We start from the raw sequence: 21,006 nt of genomic DNA, 5'->3' as shown, positions 1-21,006 counted from the left end.
TCATGAGAAGAGTTCCAGCGTGCCTGACACTTAGTTGCCACCATGGAAATGGCACCAAAGCATCAGGCTTCTTCTCATGGTGCTGTTGGGGCTCCAGTACCCTGGCACTTGGCTACAGCCATGGGAAAGTCATCCCCAACAAGGCTGTGGGGAGAATGACCCAGCTTTACAGACTGGATCTGGCCAATGGACCATATGCTTGACACCCCTGATATAAATCAAGGCACTAAGTAATTTTTTTTCTTTTTCTCCTGGCTGCCAGATCAGCATATTAGACTGCAACTACTTTAATTGAAGTTAGCAGTCTATAATTTATTTATTTATCTATTTGCAATGGTTTGTCAGTCTACTGTTGTGAAAATCTTCCCATCCAAAATCCAGATCCAGATCCCATCAGAGTTACGAGATTAGGGAAGACTTCTATAGAGACTGTACCAAATCTTATTATTTCTCCTGGAGGTTAAAATTCCTCATTCAGACCTTCACTTTGAAGCAGCCTCAAGGTTCTGAAGTTCACAGGAGGATTAAGTCGAGAGAAAACATGAAGGAGAGAGAAAACAAACCTGAACACATGACACTATGTACAAAAGGGACCAGCTTTAAATAAACCAAAAATAAAGGTATGAGCTGAAAGTTATTTGCCTGTCAACCAAGGTGCGAACCTTTTTAGGAAGGGCAAACAAAAAGAAAGGTTAGCAATTGAAGAGCATTTTCTTAAATCTGTACACATTATCTTTAGAGGCACACTGATATGTCGTTTTATATCATATGGACACCATCAAAAAGGAAAATTGTCATTATCAGCAATGGGCTTTTTTTGGGCTAATGTGGCCAATAATATTGTTGATAAATGTTGCGCGTATGGGCATAGCCACAGCATGCACATGGCCAGGAATGCAATCTAGCAGCAATGAGAACAACATCCAGCTGGTAAATCTATTGGAGTGGGAAGTGAAGTAGTGTAGGGGGTTGCAGATTGAGGCACCTGTGGTGAGGGAGAGAGTGAGGTTGGGGCAGGGGCCGGCACTGCCTGGGTGGGACAGGGCATGAGACAGAGCCACGAGCAGCTTGTCCAAGCGGTGTGGGGCAGAGGGTGGCTGTGCATACTCCCAGGGCGGGCATGGGGGGGTATGTGCTCCCCAGATCCATGTGTGGGGCAAAGATAGGCTGCTGCTGCTGCGAGCTGGGGCCAGGGGCAGCACTGGGCTCTTCCCAGCAGGAGGTTGGACCAGGGGTGCTCTCGGGGTGGTTGGCAGTGGTGGCACTGAGAGGAGGGATTTTGGGGGGCTATAGGCTATAGCCACCCCAGAATTTGCTATAGCCCCCACTCTCAGCACCACTGCCATCTACCCCAAGCACATCCATGGCCCAGCCCCACTGCCAGGAAGAACCTGGCACAGCCCCTGGCCCCAGCCCACAGCGGCAGCCTGCTCTTGCCCTGTGCACAAATCCAGGGGTCACACGCCCCCGCCCCCATGCCTCCCCAGGAGTGCACAGATTGGCAGGAGCCGTGCGTGTGTGTGCGTTCGCACTGCCCAGATAAGCCACTCGCATCTCAGTCTGACGGCCCACCCTGGCTGGGCAGCACCTACCCCAGCCCCAACCCCACTCCCTCCCTTACTGCAGGGACCTCAGTCTGCATCCCCCATGCACCTTCTTTACCCCCCACTCCTCCCCTGCAGCAGACTTACCAGCCAGACACTGCTCTCCAAGCTGCCAGGCTTGCATATCAGCAGTCGGATTGGTATCGGCCAATATGGCTTATTAATAATTGGCCATTGGTATTGGCCCAAAAAATTTTCCTTGGGTCACCCCTAATTATCATTCTCTTTGAAATCTGACAGAAGCACACCCCTCAGTCCTACCAGTCCTGTACAATATTTTCTGGAAAAATAAATTTCACAATAGAGACCAGATACAGACATGCAAACTCATAGCCTGAACTAGGGATATATTTACTGTGCTGAAATAAAGAAGTCATATTGGCTTCTGTTCAGGTTTTTCATCTTTGGACAGTGATGGAGGGCTTCAGGAACAAAGGTCAGGGAAGCCACATTTAAAGAATCATTATCTGATATAACCAATCACCCCATCTCTTGGAACACACTGGTTTCAGAAGGCAGGTGATGAGTGCTGAAGTAGTTTACTGCTTTGCAAAAGTTATATTATGAATGGTGTAATAACTGTATAATACAAATGAGTTGTGAATTTATTGTGAACATGAATTTGTACTCAGTCTGCTATTTGTCTGGCTCAAAAAGCATGCAGATTAAAAATGTTATTTATTTAGGTGAATGATCCTTCTGCCAAGCACTGTCCAACCATTTTTATATGTAGGAGGAATCATGGCAGGGAATAATAAATGGATTGAATTTGTAAAGAAAATCTGAGCTTGAATATTGAGTCACTAAACGGCATACTACATGCAAGTTGCATAAAGCTACCGATATAGCAGGACACTGGCTTTTCCTATGCTTTGATCTGCCTCTTGGAGTATTATACCCATAATTATGAACTGCACAATCTAGTATTAGAATGGAAGCTTTATATATAGGTCACATGTTGCCTTCATGTTTTCCCTTCTCTCCACAGTTGGATGAGGGCACTCCTCCAGATCCAAAGGGAACTTTTGTTGATTATCAAACAACTGTGGTGAAGTATTCTAAAGCAATTGCTGTAACAGCCCAAGAAATGGTAAGAAATGAGGAGGCCTTATATATAATAGCTAGATAAGATGTGCCAAGTGACTGGCAGAAACAAGAAGCACTCTTCTGGATGTTAGGCTGAATCAGTTCTGACTTGAGGCTCACCCCTGTAACTGACTTCTGACTGCTTTGTCTGTTTTATGGGTAGGCAAAATAAAGAGCTGTGATGCATCTCATAAGCTTAATCATTAGAACCTGGTTGCATGATAGGCAGAAATGATCCTTTGGAGGAGGAGTGCCATATGCCTCTGAATTCCAGTCTGACTACTGCAGAAGATGCAGCTTTAAAAAGTTTACACACTGTTCTGTCTGTGATGCTGTCCAAAAGAATGAGATATGAAAACAGGAGGAGCATTTTAAGAGGATTGCACTAGCTGGCCAGTAACCAACAGTTTCTACCCACAGATGGGAATACAGCAATCAGAAGTGAATAAAATGAATCAAAAAGTAAGCTGTGTTGACCACTGAGGTGAGAAAATGTTGGAAAAAGCAACAAAGTAAAGCCCAGTTTGCTGCATCTTTTCTGGTCCTAATTTATTTAGGTCACTGATATTAATTCACACCCTTCCCCTCACCTTAGAATAAGATTTTCCTTAAGCCGATCTATGACTTGATCCTGTCCTGAAACAAAAGTTTTGAATATGCCAGAATATTTTATATTGGAGAACTTCCGACCAAAGGAGACCAAGCTAAAATCAATCTGTTACTCTGATCATTAAGGAGCTTGTTAATGCTTTATAGATGTCTTTAAGTAGACCTGTGGGGTAGACGAATGTACATTTTATCTGCTTTAAAAGGGAAGGGGAGGCTGCTGGTTAGGAGTGTGCAGCAGCTGTTACTAGGAAAGCCTTCTAACTTAATAATTTGTGCTGACAGTGGTTATTTTGCATGAGATGTATATATTGATGGAATGTGAGGTTCAGTATTTCTCATGAGGCTTACTTTCTATGAAAAACAAAAATAGTTATTGGAATAGCTTTATGTTATTGGAATATTGTTCAGGGTTTATTGCTGACATAAATTAACCCTTTTCAGTTTGATATTTATTTTTTAACCTTGGCTCTGACTGAGATAAGACCCTGTGAGAACTGATTTTTGTTCATTTTGTGAACAACAAAAGGTCAGATTCTTGTTTTCTTACATAATTCTTGTGATGTGATTCAGTTGGGGGGAAAAATGAAGAGGAAGTCTCTTGGCTAAACTTAGTTCTAATATTTCATAGTAATAGTTATGATAGTAAACCATTTTGATCTTTTACCAAAGAATACTTCAGTTGCTGGGGCTTTACTCTTTTGTTCTGTTTTTTTAGTAAAGTTTATATTATTGTATACAATGGCAGGGGGACGGTTTAAGATCCATGCAAGGGAATGTTTTGATGTTTCAGAAAAGAAGGGCAGTCTATCCAGGTCATAGGTTGTAATTTCATCAGTTAGTTGTACTTCTGTCAGCCCAGGAAGATCTTAATAAGACTAGTTTACGGTTTTGCCCAAAAACTGTAATTTCTTCATTTTACCAGGTTTTGCTTGTGTGAAAGAAAAAAATCTCTCTTCAGTAGGAGAGACATATTTTAAAAAGATATTCAGTACTTGTGCTGATGCTGTATCAAAAGCAAAATCTCTTCATGTAGTATTATTCCAGGGCTTTTTCCTTGCCTTTCTCTCACTTTGTGATAGATCATGTATATTTTATATCAGTCTTCAGTATACTTCCTTTTTTGCATGGAGCTACATCTTGGTCTCCATCAGCATGGCTAGGAGAGCTGGATGAGAATGACTTGCTTATCCCATCTGAAACCATCTTCACCTAGCAAGATAAACATACTGAGCTCCTCTTCAGTAGTCCTGTTCCCTACTGCGTGAGGAGTGATTTACCAATCCTAACTGTTCCTCAGTTACTTCATGTGTTCTGTGAGTTCTTCATTTCCGTGGGTCTAAAAAGGCATGTTTGCTTGAGGTTGGCTCAAAGAATTCTAGCTGGAAACTGAATCACCGTAAAAGCAGTCATCTCATCCTCAGCGTGACAAAAGAAGTCAGTGTGCTGGTGTGTAGCATTAACAAGTTGTTCTCATGCTTGTCATTTTTTTTCTTTTGCTTGTTTTCTTTTTTCAGATGACTAAGTCGGTTACTAACCCGGAGGAGTTGGGCGGACTTGCATCACAAATGACCAATGACTATGGGCATTTGGCTCTCCAGGGCCGAATGGCAGCAGCCACAGCTGAACCAGAGGAGGTCTGCTATTTTTTAGACCTCTAAAAACTGAACGCACAGTGCTATCAATATTGAATATTCTCCTACTGTGTAACATAAGGGATAACATGAAAATAGTGTGATTACATGGTTGTCATACAGGAATGCAGTGGTTATAATTCAGCTGCGTGCTTCCCCAAGTCTGATTTTTCTCAGTCAGACGGAGAGCAGGTTTACAACCATCTAGAAATAATAGTGGTTACTCTCAAATATCTAAGTGGATGCTAAAATGAGTACAGTAAATAAGTTTCTAAATAGGAAAAGTCTATTCACTGTACTTACCTTGTCAACCATCTGTTTATTGGTATGCCCATAATGTCCACACAGTCTGCACAGTCCATCGTGTAGGGAATGCAGTTTCTGTCCAGCAGACTTTTGAAATGTAGGATAGAAAAATATATGGGATTGTGTTTTCTAAAACATTCTCCACTGGCCTAAGCATCGTATTATACAGCCTGGTCCACAGTTAGGATCAGAGTCGTAGGTGCAGCATAAATATAGGGGTTTGTTTTTGTAACACCCTTCCCCTTCACGACATTACAGTTGAGTTTCAAATTTTGGCCCATTTATCTTGGAACCCTAACATTGCTTTTTCTTTCTTTCTTTCTTTTTTTTTTTTTAAGGCAGATTCTGGCAACAGCATGCAGTAGGCAACCGTCGATCCTCTGGATCATGGTGTACATGTAAGAAGTATAGTCAGGTGATCACACCAAGACCTTTGATGTGCATGCCTAGGCAAAAATATGGAGGAGTAGAGGTTGCCCAGAACCTACCACCCCCTCTTTAGACCACTGAGACAGAATCCAAAGGCCAGATGAAGTCCAAATATTCATTGCCTCAGTGGTTGTTGTTTCTGCCAGAGAGCAACAGATAAGAACTGCTGCTGAATGCCTAATGCCTCAGTGACGGTGTGTTTCTATCAGGATGATGTCTTTTAGTCTTTCTCCAACCAAGGAGTACTCCTAAGGCAGTGGAGCGAGGGTTTTGAGGTGCCCTATACTCACCTTGTTCTGGAGGTTGCAACGTTGTGGTATTTTGTAGGAGCTGCCCTGCCATAAGCAGCCCCACCACATTGCCACCGGGCCCTCCAGTCAGATGCATTTTATGATCATACCTAGGATCACAACAGCATGTATAACCACGTAAAAGCTTTAGTGCTCTTGCTTTCAGTGGTGAAAAGGGGAATTAATAGAAAATGTTTACAACCTGTCCTACTAGCATAAAGTCCAGGCTACCATCTTTGTTTGCATTGTGCTTTTTTCATAAATTGGTTACATAGGGCTAACTAACATAGGTATTTTATACCACTCACCACTTTAATTTCTAATTAGCTGAGTAAAATAGGTTAATTTGTTAGATTTGTTCACAGTTCATTCACAACCTTGCACAATACCATGTAGGTGCATCAATAGAAAAAAACATTTCTGCACAGGAAGTAAAGGAGAACCAGGTCAATATTACAGAACACTTTCCTTGAATACTTTTGTTGACTTCCGCTGTTCAAATGCTGTTCACTTACTCTGAAATTTCTGTGCAGTAAGTTCTTTTCTGTGTGGAATTTTATAAATCAGTATTTTTTTAGCGAATGTTAGAAACTGTCTAAAACAAGGTTTTAATTTGTAAGTGCCTGTATTCACACCACAAGCCTAATTGCAGGAATTCCTCCCCCAGTCTGTGAACTGAAGCATTCAATCAAAAGCACTGAGAGTGACACAGAGAGAGACTGGAATGCCGTTCCTGGTCTTTTTTCCTTCTTGGCCCTTTTTACGTAGGACTTGAACTAGTGAAGATAACTAGTTTTTCCCATAAATTCTCAGGCTGTTGTGCCAACAAAGGCATTTTTTCTATTTGCCTCCTTTCTAGTGACTGTTTACAGTAGGTGCTGCATAGGATCTAAGATAAAGTGAATGAATCAGTTTTCTGTGAGTCATTAAATTGCTCTGATTACCCAGCATACAAAAACCTGACATGATGATGCAGCGTATCTTGCCAGATTACCAAGTGTATCGGATTATCAAAACAAAAGACCTTCAAAAAGCTTTTCACGTACTAATTATGTCTCATCACTGACAATTCACTTCAGTCTTTTAAATATTCTTGACACTCAATGGCTAAATCAAAAATAATGGTTTAAATTCAGCATGTATATTGTTAGACACAATGGCAATTTATTCATGAAAATAATGCACATTAACTGGAGCTTTAAGAAACATTTTATTGAAACTAATGAGTGTTATCCCTACTTACTTATTAACCAAACCACAAATTTATATGTACACATACATGTAAGTATTAAAATTTCACATTAGCTTTTGTGGTTGAGACAACACTTCTGGTTTCTGTTTCAAGAATAGATATGCAATAGATCATTTCCAGATGTAAGTACAATTTGGCCATTTCATGTGGACATGCTAAGTACAGGCTACCCCCGCTTAACACTGTATCATTTAGCACTATTTCACCATAACGCTCATTTGAAATTGATACCTGATTTCACTTAGCGTTCAGCGAGTTTTGTTATAATGCTTGTGGTCACCATCTTGGGTCATTAAAACGATTGCGATCGCCATCTTAGGTCATCAAATACTTTCGGTTTCGCTTAATGCTCACTTTTTCAGGAATCAGTTATGAGTGCTAAATGGTGGTTGCCTGTACTGGTGATATAAATAAACAGCCAAGAATTTGTGCTATATTCAACTGTGAATAAAATTAAGGTACCTGAAACATTAAGGTTACATATTCTTCAGTCCCAGTTTGAGGACTTCCTTTGTTTGTCAGCTTATATAGAAAACATTATTTTTTGCTTTGAGGCCTTAGGGAATTTGTACACATGCTCACGCCACAGCACCAAGTACTTTTAAAAGTGTCCGGCACTGCAGCATATACAGTTGTATAAGCATTGAAATGCGCATCAGTGCTAAAAAAAATGGTGGCAGTGTACCTTCAAGGTGTTTTAGTTCAAAAGTGTACCCCCATCATTTTCTGCGTGCTGGCACGCCTTTTGCCACTTACATAACTGCATGTGCTGCAGCTCAGTGCACATCAGCTCACACGCGGAACAGACTCAGTTAATCGAGTCTGCTCCTGCCCGACAGGTCTCTGGTGCATCACGGGACAAAAAGGTATGTGTATAAATGCCCTTAGTAATAAAATAGAACAAGTGTTATAGACACTGGGAAGGGGGAAAAGGTTGTGAAATTTCTACTGTGTTTTAGAAATGCATAAATTGGACGTGGGACAAATGCCTTGTGTAAATCACAGAAGACTTATAGCCAGAATTTAATCCCCTGTGCTCTGTTGAATAACACTCCCGTTAAATGAGCACTTCTGTATGACACCACTTGTGAGTTTAGCTGTATCTAGAAAAAATACAGAATGTCAGATATGACTCTTATATCTGGCCTTTGTAGGAAATAAACATTTCTGTTTATGAAGATACTTAATAATCTAAGCATCTTTTTCTCTTGCCTCCCCTTCCTGCAATGTCTTGCCTAAGCAGATAGGATTCCAGATCAGGACCCGGGTGCAAGAACTTGGTCATGGATGTATCTTTCTGGTTCAGAAAGCTGGAGCTCTCCAGATTTGCCCTACAGACAGCTACACCAAACGGGAGTTGATAGAATGTGCTCGTGCTGTCACTGAAAAAGTAAGATGTTCCTTGTTGCTTTCTTTCATACTGTACAGCAATACCAGCAGAATTCTAGTAGTTTCTTTGTTTCTTCTGAAAGTGAGGAAGAGAATACAAACAACCATTAGTCAGTATAGTAGACTAAATGTACTTGTGTCCTTTCCCCTTTAGTCTGATTCCTAAGGGTACCTGCAGACATTTGCCCAATCTATGATCACATGGCTTACTTTAAGCTGCATGATCATAGATTGGGAATGGCTTGCGTACGTGTTTGCTTGTGCCGGGAGCCATGAAAGGAACCTGATCTAAGTAATTCAGGGTGAGGCAAAGGGGGCAGGATCAGGGTAGAGCTAGCACAGGGGTGGCCAAAATGGTTGATCTGGCTGGCACCTGGACTCCATTTCCCACAAGCCCAAACCCCTGCCCCTGCCAGTTTCCATGGAGACCCCAGGAGCAGCAGCACCCTGACAGTGTGGGGCCAAGGTTTCCATGTAGACCAGCCCAAGTCACGCTGGCAGGGCATGCAGCTGGGTGGGGAGCTGGTCCAGGTCCAGAGCTAAGATCTTGCAGTGGTGACAAGTGTGGGCCGGGGCAGAGCTGCGATCTGAGGCCTGCACACGTCTGGGGCCACTGCACGCAGGCTGTGTGGGCAGCAGATCGCAGCTCTGCCCCAACTCCGGCCCATGCTGTCTGTCACTGCTGCAAAATCCAGGCCCTGGCCCCAAAGCAGCTCCTTGCCCAGCCACACACCCTGCTAGCGCTGCTCAGGTCAATCTTCATAGGAACCCTGGCCCCACACTGTCACCACCCTGCCACTTCTGGGGTCTCCATGGAAACTGATGGAGCAACATGGGCAGGGGCTGCTGGGAAATGGAGTCTGTTGCAGGCTTGATTTGGCCCGCAAGCTAGACTTTGCCTGCCCCTGAGCTAGCAGGTCTGCAGAGGGCAGGGGCAGGGTGTGATGACTAAAAATATCCCAGTCGGGACAGGGCAAATAGGAAGAGCACAGCCCCAGGACTGCACTCCAAATGTGTGCAGACGTTCAGCAGATCAGACTAACCCATTCCAAGTCTAACTTAGTTTACCTCCTCAGGTGAACTAATTTAGATCAGGCCAGCCACTTTTTGCCTGATTTAACCTCCCCCAGTATTTGCACACATCCAGTTGATCTGTGTGTAACATCTGCACATACCCTACGGAGAGAACTATTCAACTCTAAAGCCATGTTCGCACATGTGTGGACATTTGTTTCCCTAGGGACAACTACTTTAGGCTAGACATCAGGAAAAACTTCTTCATGGTAAGGGTAGCCAAAATTTGGACTGGGCTTCCAAGGGAGGTGGTCCTCTTCCCTGCCTTGGGGGTCTTTAAGAGAAGTCTGGATAGGCATCTGGCTGGGGTCATCTGACTCCAACACTCTTTCCTGCCTAGGCGGGGGATCAGTCTCGATGATCTGTTGCGGTCCCTTCCGACACTAGCATCTATGAATCCATGAATGCCTGTACCATGTTCCCTCTGGCAAGCGACAAATTATCCCAGGTGGAGTAGGGGGGCTGGGGCCAACACTGGACTGGCCTCAGAAGCCTTACCTGGGGTCCTGGGGACCTCCCAGGGCTGCAGCAGCTGTGATCCAGGTGCACAGAGCCTGTCAGGTAGCTGGAATATGGCTCTGGCTGGCCAGGCTGAAGTTTTGGGCGTCGCATGCTGTCCCCACATATGCCACTTTATTTTTTTTATTCCACTGTTTTATTTGACCTCTGGATAACCAGGGAGCAACCCTCCCCCCCTGCAGTGCAGAAAACAGCTAAACATGTGGTATGCGGTGCCACAGACGTGTCTGCAGGGCCACATGCCGCACAGTCGGGCTCATCCAGATGTGACCTAATATGATAAAAAGTACTTGTATAATGGTAAAGATTATCATGGAAATCTTAAATCTGTGTGGTTGGCCAAGTTAATAGTTTTCATCCACTATGAGGTTGTCAAAATATCTAACTGGCTTACGTGTTATGTGCCACAAACATGGATGGGACAAACATGTCTACTTATGAAGTAGAATTATTACTTCTTTTTTCCAGTCCTACTCACATCACCAGTATCTTCCTTCAATTTGTAGTAGTGGGTTTCCAAAAACTGTGTTCATTGGCATTATAAATTAGTTGGGGGGGGCACAGATAGGGGGTGTCCCTCCAGATATAATTGCAGTCTTTACCAGGCCCAGCATTGTCTGAAGTTAAAATATACTTAGGGAATCTGTGATAGAATAGCTTATTGTACTAGGTGCAACTTTTGCAGAGATAGAACTTTAAAAAGAGACAATGTCAGTGTTACAGAACAAAATCCCAAGGCAGCAGGAAGTCTTTCTTTCTTCACCATATTTAAAATCTGTTTTTTATGAGAACCTGCTGCAAATAACTGTTGCAGCTTTTGATTACAAAGATTCTAGTTAAGGACATCTTTACTGTAACTTCTAACTTTTTTGCCTTTGAGTTTGGAATATCCAGACTAGCTTGAACCACAGGCTTAAATCGTTACAGAGGTTTCTCAGGATTGCTTTTGAAACAGACATGATTAACATCACATAGCTTTCAGTACATGGGTCTCTCTGATGAGATGTTAAAAACATGTGTCCCATTTGTAGGGCATGAAATTAGAAAAATCACTAACCTTACCCACGAGATCAAATTTCCCTAGATGGCCTTGGCAAAGACGCAGTTCTCTCTTCTACTGTCTCCTGTGTTAGCGTGATGTCAGTTTTCCACCTGGCTGTTGGTTTTCTCTTTAGCAAATGCCTTGTTTCAATAATTCTGGATACATGCAGGCAATCTAATAGGCCATTTTGAGCCTGCTGCAGAATGTACACATTCACTCGTGGGGGCCACGGTTCCCTGTGTTATGTTACAAGCTAAGATAACTAACTGACAATGCAATCTCATACGATGTTTGAAGGGCACAATTTAGCTTGATCTAAAATATTGTTTAGATGTTGTTTATTTGTTAGCAGATAATACCATTTTACAATGAGTGCCTCCAAAGACAGAGGAGTAACTGATGTGCCTCTCAATGTCTTTGTGTACAGCCTGCCAATTGGAACACAAAATTATGGCCCTGTGCTAAGATGTTATTGGCTGGTGTTCCTTCCAAATGTGCATTTGCCACACCAGGGTTGGAAAGAGCAGCATATCACTAAGGCAGCAGAGGGAGATCAGTTGTACAGAGCAAGACAGGAGAGATGCATCTTTTTAAAATAAGCTACGAGATAAAGTTGAGTTTTGAAGAGCATCTTTTATCTTTGTGATCACATTTTTGGGCAGCGCCTTACGCTGCTGACAAGTAATTATAACATTGAAATAAATGCAGTCAGCTCCTTTATTGACTTTGCTGAGAGCCTACAGATAATTGGAATTCTTATTTACTGTAACTGTGGAAGCCTTTCCTTTCATTTGATTTTATGGAAGATGAGAGCTTACACTATTGATTGTGCAATGTCATTATGTATACTGGGACCAGATATAGTTAAGGTCTTCATGATCTGCTCATTTATTGTGTATTATGCCTCATCTGTAGACAGCCCATTCCTGCATGAAAGATGAATGTCAATAGCAGGCATCCTTCTGTGGAAAACCTAATCAAACTTGTTACTAATCAGATAGAGTAAGCAGGGGAAGGGAAAGAGAAAATTATCAGAGATGGTGAAATTAGGTCACAAAAATGAATTGTGCCTTTGGTTCAAACCTAACCTTTTTTAACTAATAAATCAATTAACATTGCTTTATTTTAATACGCCCCTCACTATAAATTTTTGTTTCCAGGTTTCTTTGGTTTTGTCTGCCCTGCAAGCAGGAAACAAGGGCACTCAGGCTTGTATCACTGCAGCTAGCGCTGTTTCTGGGATAATTGCAGATCTGGACACAACTATCATGTTTGCCACAGCTGGAACTCTAAATGCTGAGAACAATGAATCATTTGCAGACCACAGGTCAGTGTTTCCAAAACATGGGCTAGAGGACCTATATGGAAGGAAGCAATGGATAAATGTCCTACTAGTGGCAAAAGAAAAGGAGTACAGATGGAGCTTTGCCTGCCCTATAAATCTCCAAGAATAAACCCAGATGGGCCAATTAAATGAGAGAGAAATAGGAATGATTTGGGGTCATTGTTTCAAAAGCCAGATAAGTAAAGAAAAACAAATTTTGATTTGCTCATGTATGTGTGAAGGGAATAACAGCTGGCTAATTTCCTAGTAGTATTTCAAACAAAAACCACAAATGTGACAAGTTTGACACAAGGCTTTATTTTAACATAGCCATTCCTGTATTGCATTTTTATTGATTGCATTTCCCTTTGTTCCTAGTAGGAAAAATTAAGTGCCCATGAAGTTGGAGAGGATGGCTTGGGTAACCTTGTTTCTTTTTTTACAAGGCCTGTTTTTGACCTGCTGGCTCTTCCAGTGTGTGTAGTCAATGCTGAGACTGGACCTATTTGGTGGGTCTGTTTGATAGTGTCAGGGTCAGTTATTCTGTCTTTTGGATCAGTTGGTGGCCTACATTTCCATCTAATGTCATATGGAATATAATAATTCCGGGGCATTTTTCAAAACAATGAAATATTTTCAGCATCCCAGCCTTTATTTCCCTTGTAATGAAAACCTGAGGTTCTAATGGCCAAGACACAGCTGTGGCTCAGTGGCACATTTGACCTATGCCATCACTGCTGTGCCATTACTTAGATGCTGGCTCTGCCAATTCTGTAGGAACCATAAGTGTACTGGAGTCCAGAATTAGAAGAGGTTTTTCCATCATCAGATGAAGTTTGTTACATACTTTGCAGACAAGACCCTGCTTCCTACAGTTTAACAATAAAATAAACTATTTGCAATTGAAAGATGGCAAATAGAATACAACGCAAAGCTTAGTGGGGATAACTAACACCAACTTGTGACTACTTTTATTACCCAACTTCCTCACCTCTGTAAAGGGAGGACCAGACCGTTTTTGCAGGGAAGAAAAAATCATTAAATAGTAGGTCATATGGAAATGTAGCGTCTTATGTGTGTACACCTGGGTTTGGATTGAGGAAAGTAACACAGTGGTATGTTAGTGTAAAGTCTGTTTCCTGCGCAGGTTCATATGCTGCTTTGGTTACCAGCTTTATGCTTTGCAGCTCTGTTTGATGTCATACATCTGAATTTGGAGAGAGGCAATATTGTGTCCAGTCTAAGCAATGTAGTGCTATAGAAAATAACAAATACTATGGCTTGTGACAAAGAGCAATACTTATAAAAAGGGCGGGCAAAATACAGCCCGTGGGCTGGATCTGGCCCACCGGCTGATTGGATCTGGCCCATGGGTAGTGTGGCCAGCTTGATGTTGGCCTGCCCACCTGTCTCTGGACTAACTGTCCACCTCTCTTGTCTGCCATGCCTTGATGATACATAATTATGGTGTTAGTTAGGTAGGAGGCTACCCATTTTTGCACCCTGATGTTTAGGGGGATCTCTGCAGCTCCGTTTCACTCCTGTACTGCAGCGTCTCAGGCAGCTAAACTCCGCTGTACCCTTCACCCCATTAGCTATGGTCCCCTCCCTGGGACCTTCGGCTTCCCCTTAGGCCCTGGCCCTATCTCAGGCCAGTCAGTACCCCGAGCCTCTTTGCTCTTTGGGCATCCCTTGCAATGGGCCCCTGGCCCTTTGACCCCTCTCTGGGTCCTGGCCCCAGCATAGGCCAGTCAGGGTCCCTCGGGACAAGCCTGAGCTGCTTGCCTGCTTTTTCCCTCACAACTTGGCTGCATCACGTGAGCCTCACGCCTCTCACTGCCCTGGGCTTTCCCCAGCTAGGACTGTGTGTGGCCTGGAGGTTATTAGGTGCCCCTGACCTGCCTTTCACTGAGGTGGTAACTGGCCTGGCATTTCTGGGAGACTGTTTGCAACAAACAGCACCACCAGGCCACCCATACTCAGCAGGGTGCACTTCTAGGTCATGCCCAGGACCTGGAGCCTCCTCCATTCTCATACCTCCCAGCCCATAAACCTCCAAGCTGTTCCTGAGCCAGCTGATGTTTCTGTTGTGGCGGCTAGCAGGAAACTGCTGCTTCATCCTATATGTATCCTTGGTCTCAAAATGGCTGCCATAGTCAAGCACCTGGCTGCTGCCTGCTTCAGCCCTTCAGATGGCTAGCACCCACCAATTAACTGTATCTGGTCTGCGGGTGCTTCTGGTGCACTCAGCATGGGGCCAAGCCCTACCTACTCCCATCCAGGGCAGCAATCACTGCACTCCTGCCCTTACCAACCAGATGGCCATGGCCCGAGCCAGTGTGCACAGCTTCCTGGCGGGGCTTCTGCTGCAGCTGCCCAGGGAACTGCTCAGCTCCCCCTGCCTCCAGCAGCTCCTCCTTCTTCTGTCCCTGGTGCAGCACTCAGGGTAACAGATAGGGAGGGGAAGTGGCAGTGAACAGGAGGAAGCTGCAGCAGGGCAGCTCTTGCCCTAATACATGGGACTCCAGCTCCAGCTTCTGGTCACCTTCCACCCACTCTGCCTGCCCAGCGCAATCAGCAGCCACCTGAGGGCGGTTGACTGGGTGGAAGGTGGCCCTGCCAGGAAGCTGTGTACACTGGAGCAGATCTGGAGCAGGTGTAGGCAGTAACACAGGGTGGGTGCAGGGGTGCAGACAGGGGCGCAGGGCAAGTGCAGGAGTATAGACAAGAGCCATGTGGCAGTTGCAGACAGGAGCGCAGGGCAGGTGCAGGGGTGCAGACATGAGCCTGGGCAGGCTGCCCCAGGTGGGGCTCGGCGCCATGTGGAATGCCAGGGAGCAGCCACAGGCTGGAGGGGAGGCAGGGGTGGACTGCACCTATATGTGCCCCCTGTCGCTCCCTGCCACCACCCACCTCAGGCCAGTAACCTAACACACCTGCATACCCAACCCACATTGCACACCAACACCCCAACCACACACTGCATACCCCGCCATACCCACACACTCCCCGACACATCCCACCATACCCACATCCAACTACACCCACACAGCCCATTCACCCCCACTGCACCCACCATCCCAACACACAATATACAAGAGTAAGACTTTATTTTGAGCTATTATGCAATCATCTGTATGTACACTATTCAAACATACACAAATCAATATTTTTAATAAAATTAAAAGATGTTATAGTAAATGTTAGCTTATTATTTGTTTTTGATTTATAATTTGTTAAAATTATATCTTCTGAAAGATTTTGTATGCAGCCCTCAACAGGTCACCAAAACTCATTAAGTGGCCTTCCAGCTGAAATAAGTGCCCGCCTCTGATTTATACTCTGGTAAAGTAGGAGTACGAACTGGTCCACATCTGCATTTTGGGCTATAATTAGCTTATTACAATATATGAATAATGGAGAAATGAAGCATTTCATCTTTTTCAATAAAATTGTGATTAGTTTAATTTCCTTTTACCTAATTGTGCAGTTGTTCTAAGCCTAAAATAGTTACTGTGTAAAGGCAGTCTTTACAACTGATCACGTTAATTCCAGGTAAGTGGCTTTTCTAGATCAGAATGTTAATGTTACTGTTAGTTAAGGTGAGAATTTTAAAGCCTGACTTAAGACTGCAGGTAGAGGTTTTTCCTCCGTTACATCTAGGAATTCTTAAAAGTCCAGTTATCAAGTTTCGTGCAGGTGCCAGTTATTTCTTGAATGACTAATTTTATGTTTTCTTTTATCATTTTATCTTCATGGTTTTACCTTGTTTCTGAAGCAAATTGTTCAGAGGTGGTCTGTTCTTTCACCCGAAGGAAAGGGTGAAAAGCTTTAGATTTCTCTCCTCAAAAACTGTGGAAAAAGGTGTGAATTAGTCATGTTTTGTGCAGCATTTCCCTTCCCCTTCCTTCCCATTACCCCCTTATAATGATTTTCTTTTCCATAGAACATGCTGGCTAAGGGGGAGGCTGGACAACTGGTAGTTTCCTCATAATATAGCTGGGCCTAATCTCTCCACATTATGGCTTGTTGTTTCCTCCCTCTATTGCCATATCTCATTTCCTTTCAGGAGGAAGTCATTTCATTGAGGTATCCTGTTCCTGGTGTGTTGACAACCTGAAACTTAATACATCTGTTCTAACTAGAAATTGCAACCTTGTGGTGTTAGCTAGGATTATCATGAGTAGTTACTGGTATGTTGCTCATTGTCTACATAGCTCCGTCTCTTAAAATAATGTTTAATGGCCTTCTCCCTCTTCCCTCGTTCTCCCCTCTCCATTCCCCTATGTTCCTTTTTTTCCCCCAGGGAAAATATACTGAAAACCGCAAAAGCTTTGGTTGAAGATACAAAACTGCTGGTATCTGGTGCTGCCTCAAGTCAAGACAAACTGGCCCAAGCAGCTCAGTCATCCGCTAACACCATTACCCAGCTAGCAGAAGTGGTAAAACTGGGAGCAGCCAGCTTGGGATCAGATGACCCTGAAACACAGGTATGAGGGGCAGCAAACCTAGAGGTAAACAACGGATCAATATCTGTCACATTTGAAAGATATACGGTTGTAAGAGAAATAATTTTCAAATCTCAAGATACGAGGCAACTTTTTTCTTTAAAGTGACTTTCACTCAAGTACCTGTAAAAATCTTACTCAAAGTATAGGTGTCTCTTTTGGATTAATTTGAGTTTACTTGTGCATCTTGCTTCTGAAAAACAATTTTGTATATCTAAGTTATAAATCTAGAAATGGATAAGACTTGTATAGAATTGTGGCTTGTCCCCCATCCACCAACAATATAATGTTTTTTGCAAGGTTATAAGTGCCTCATTGTCAAATGATTCATGATGGGGCTTCTGACTCATCCTATGGAAAGCTGTTCCATAGTTTAATGATTTCACTGCTAGGAACCATTTTATTGAATTTAAGATTAAGCAGTGCACTTCACGTTGTTTTAATGTTGCTAATAGTTTGCTGAAGTTTTACAGGTATTTCTATATTATTTTTCTCTCCAGTCAGTAATGTCATTTTTCAAAGTAGAAACATTTCATCTCTTATTTGAATCTATTGAAATGGAGGTTGGTAATGTACTACCATTTTAAGTTAGGAAGTTCATTTGAAAAGTTCCCTTGCTTGTTTGAGACTCTGGAAAGCATGTATATTTCACTCTAACTGTACACAATTCCAGTGTCAATTTACAGAAAATTCAACTGTGAGAAAATATTGCAAAAACTGAAAATGTTTATTTCTGGAGGATTTTTTGATAACTGTATATTCCACTCTAGCAATATCTGTTACTTTAAACAACTACCATATCTGGAGACTTTATTCTCAAGGTCAAGTCTAACAATGCAGGGTTGCCAATAAAAATCCTGTAGTGCAAGCAATTATTAATTGATATCAGTTGTGTATGGGGCTATGGTATGTTCCATGATAGGACTTGACTTTAGCAAGGCTTTTGATATGGTCTCCCGCAACATTCTCTCAAGCAAGCTAAGGAAGTACAGGTTGAATGAATGGACTGTAAGGTGGATGGAAAATTGGCTGTATCAATGGGCTCAAAGGGTAGTAATCAATGGTTTGATGTCTAGCTGGCAGCTAGTATCAAGTGGAGTGCCCCAGGGGTCAATCCTGGGCCTAGTTTTGTTCAATAACTTCATCAGTGATCTGGAAGATAGGGTGGAGTGCCTCCCTTACCAGGTTTACAGATGACACCATGCTGGGGGGAATAGTAGATATGCTGGAGGGTAGGGCCAGGATTCAGAGAGACCTTGAGAAATTGGAGGATTTGACCAAAAGAAATCTCATTAGGTTCAATAAGGACCACTGCAAAAATCCTGGACTTATGACAGAACAGTCCCATGCCTGGTACAAGCTGGGGAATGACTGGCTAAGCAGCAGTTCTGCAGAAAAGGACCTAGGGGTTACAGTGAACAATAAGCTAAATATGAGCCAGCAGTGTGCCTTTATTGAGAAAAAGGCTAGTGGCAGATTGGGTTACATTAGTAGGAGTGTTGTCAGTAGATCAAGGGAAGTGGGGGTGGTTCCAAAGAGGATGGAGCTAGACTGTTCTCAGTGGTGGCAGGTAACGAAATAAGGAACAAAGGTCTTAAGTTGCAGCAACAGAAGTTTAAGTTAGATATAGGATAAACGTTCTCACCAGGAGGATAGTAGCACTGAAACAGGTTACCCAGAAAGGTTGTGGAATTTCCATCCTTTGAGGTTTTTAAGACCTGGCTAGGCAAAGTCTTTGTCACGGAGTCACAGAGGTGCCCCGTGAGTGTGAGGGGATTGGCAGTGCTGTCAATCACCCAGGCAGCTCAGGTGGTCACATGGCCGGAAGAGGGCAGGGCCAGGTCTTTATAACCAGCTTAGGCTGGAGCTGGAAACACAGTTCCCTTCTGGCTGCCGCAGGAGCAGGAGCTCTGTGGCTCGAGCTGAGTGGCCTGGGTTAGTGGTTGCTACCTTACCACGCTAACCGGCTGCAATGATGCAGGGAACAAGATCGCCCTGATGGAAGGTAGGATTGAGAGCCCTGGCGGGGCTTGGAGTTATTGTTAGGCGTGTGGAGCCTCTGTTTATGTTGTAGCCAGAGGGCTGGAGTTTAAGTTACAGTTTACACCGGAGGACCGGGTGAGGCTGTAGGGGAGCGAGGAGGCCTCAAGGGGAGCTCCCCAACAGCTTGGGGGTTCCCAGTGCCCAGCAAGGGCACAGTGCCAGGGGCACTATTGTCGGTGCTGCAGGCACCATATTGCACCAGGGAGGCACGGGGTGCGGGGTTACAGACCCCAGCCCATAAGGGCGGTGTGCCCAGTTGGCAAACGGACCCAGCGAAGGGTCAAGGGGACAGGCACGGCGACGAGCGCCTGTGCCCCTAGCGCGAGGCGCGCAGTGTGAGCCCCAGAGAGGGCAAGGCCCCGGAGCGGGGCAGCGACAGGGCGCGAGGCGCGCGGGGTCAGCCCTAGAGAGGGCAAGGCCCCGGAGCGGGGCAGAGACAGGGCGCGAGGCGCGGTGTCAGCCCTAGAGAGGGCAAGGCCCCAGAGCGGGGCAGAGGACAGGGCGCAGAGGCGCGGTGTCAGCACAGAGGGTGTAGGGTACAGGCCCCAAAAGAGTGGGCAAGGACCCAGAGGGGCGAAGCACAGAGGGTGTAGTACAGGCCCCGAGAGCGTGCGAGGACCCAAGAGCGCCGAGAGAACTAGGACCGGCGAGAGCGTGCCGGCCCAAGGGCGCCGAGAGACTAGGGCGGCGAGAGCGTGCCGGCCCAAGGGCGCCGAGAGACTAGGGCGGCGAGAGCGTGCCGGCCCAAGGGCGCCGAGAGACTAGGGCGGCGAGAGCGTGCCGGCCCAAGGGCGCCGAGAGACTAGGGCGGCGAGAGCGTGCCGGCCCAAGGGCGCCGAGAGACTAGGGCGGCGAGAGCGTGCCGGCCCAAGGGCGCCGAGAGACTAGGGCGGCGAGAGCGTGCCGGCCCAAGGGCGCCGAGACTAGGGCGGCGAGAGCGTGCCGGCCCAAGGGCGCCGAGACTAGGGCGGCGAGAGCGCTCCAGATCCAAGGAGGAGCCGGCGATTAGCCAGGCGCCGGCTAGAACCCGGCCCAGGGGCGCCGGTATCAAGCGGCGCTAGCGAGCCGGACCCAGGTGGCGCCAGCGAGACAGGCCCAGGGCGCGGGGAACGGGCTAGAGACTGGGGCCCGACCCAAGGAGGCGCCAGGTGGGCGAGGAGCCCCGGGGCCTGAGAGAGAGAACAAGGGCACCCGAGGGGCGAGGGACCGTCCAAACGTCTCCAGAACAGCTGCGAGGCTTGGGGCGTGCTGAAGGGGAGGTTTGGAGGCACGCATAGCCCTTAAGGCAGGACGCACATAGATCCCCGTCTGGAATAGGGACAGGAACACCATACCGTCCACTAGGGAAACTGGCAGCCTCCACATAATATATATATATCATCAAAGTCGTGGCGGGCGAGGGTCTGAGGGTGCTACGTCACCCTAACGTGACGGTAGGGGGCGCTAGGGAGCTCACGGCCGTCCCTAGACGCCGCCCCCTCACAGTCTTGGCTGGGGTGATATAGTTGGGAATGGTCCTGCTTTGAGCAGGGGGTTGGACTTGATGATCTCCTGAGGTCCCTTCCAACCCTAATTTTCTAAGATTCTCTGACTTGTAGGGGAGGTTAGATTACAGTTTTAAGTATAGCTTATGTCTTAAATATAGTCATTTTTCAGAGCTTCGGCACAGGTTACCAAAGTGTAATTCTAGTATTATAAAAGACTTTGTCTGTCTGTCTGTCCGTCCGTAATGTTTTATTCACGCTCTGATAGTTTGTCTGAAACAACCAATGATGTTGGCGACAGAGCAGACAGAGCCGTTCCCACCCCTCCTTCCCTGTTGGCCCTGCTTCCTGGAGGCGGCAGCAGCACAGGGTGCTGGCCAAGGGGGATGGAGGGGGCAGCAGGGCAGGCTTCTTCC

At 45.2% G+C, this 21,006-nt stretch overlaps 1 protein-coding gene across 13 annotated transcripts in view; it reads left to right on the top strand.

Moving 5' to 3' along the window:
* The window catches only part of TLN2 (talin 2), a 383,956-nt gene that overhangs the window by 308,438 nt on the left and 54,512 nt on the right, over window positions 1–21,006 (top strand). For all 13 annotated transcript variants that reach the window (XM_090029605.1, XM_090029610.1, XM_090029613.1 and 10 more), the window contains 5 exons: window positions 2,593–2,694; window positions 4,814–4,933; window positions 8,451–8,597; window positions 12,392–12,558; window positions 16,862–17,045. In XM_090029605.1, coding sequence (XP_089885731.1) covers window positions 2,593–2,694; window positions 4,814–4,933; window positions 8,451–8,597; window positions 12,392–12,558; window positions 16,862–17,045 — 720 coding nt within the window. The remainder of the gene's footprint in view (window positions 1–2,592; window positions 2,695–4,813; window positions 4,934–8,450; window positions 8,598–12,391; window positions 12,559–16,861; window positions 17,046–21,006) is intronic.

This window comes from Crocodylus siamensis, chromosome 15, assembly GCF_052110815.1.
Source record: "Crocodylus siamensis isolate JL-2025a chromosome 15, ASM5211081v1, whole genome shotgun sequence".
Taxonomy (NCBI): domain Eukaryota; kingdom Metazoa; phylum Chordata; order Crocodylia; family Crocodylidae; genus Crocodylus; species Crocodylus siamensis.
This window is presented reverse-complemented; position numbering and strand designations above follow the sequence as displayed.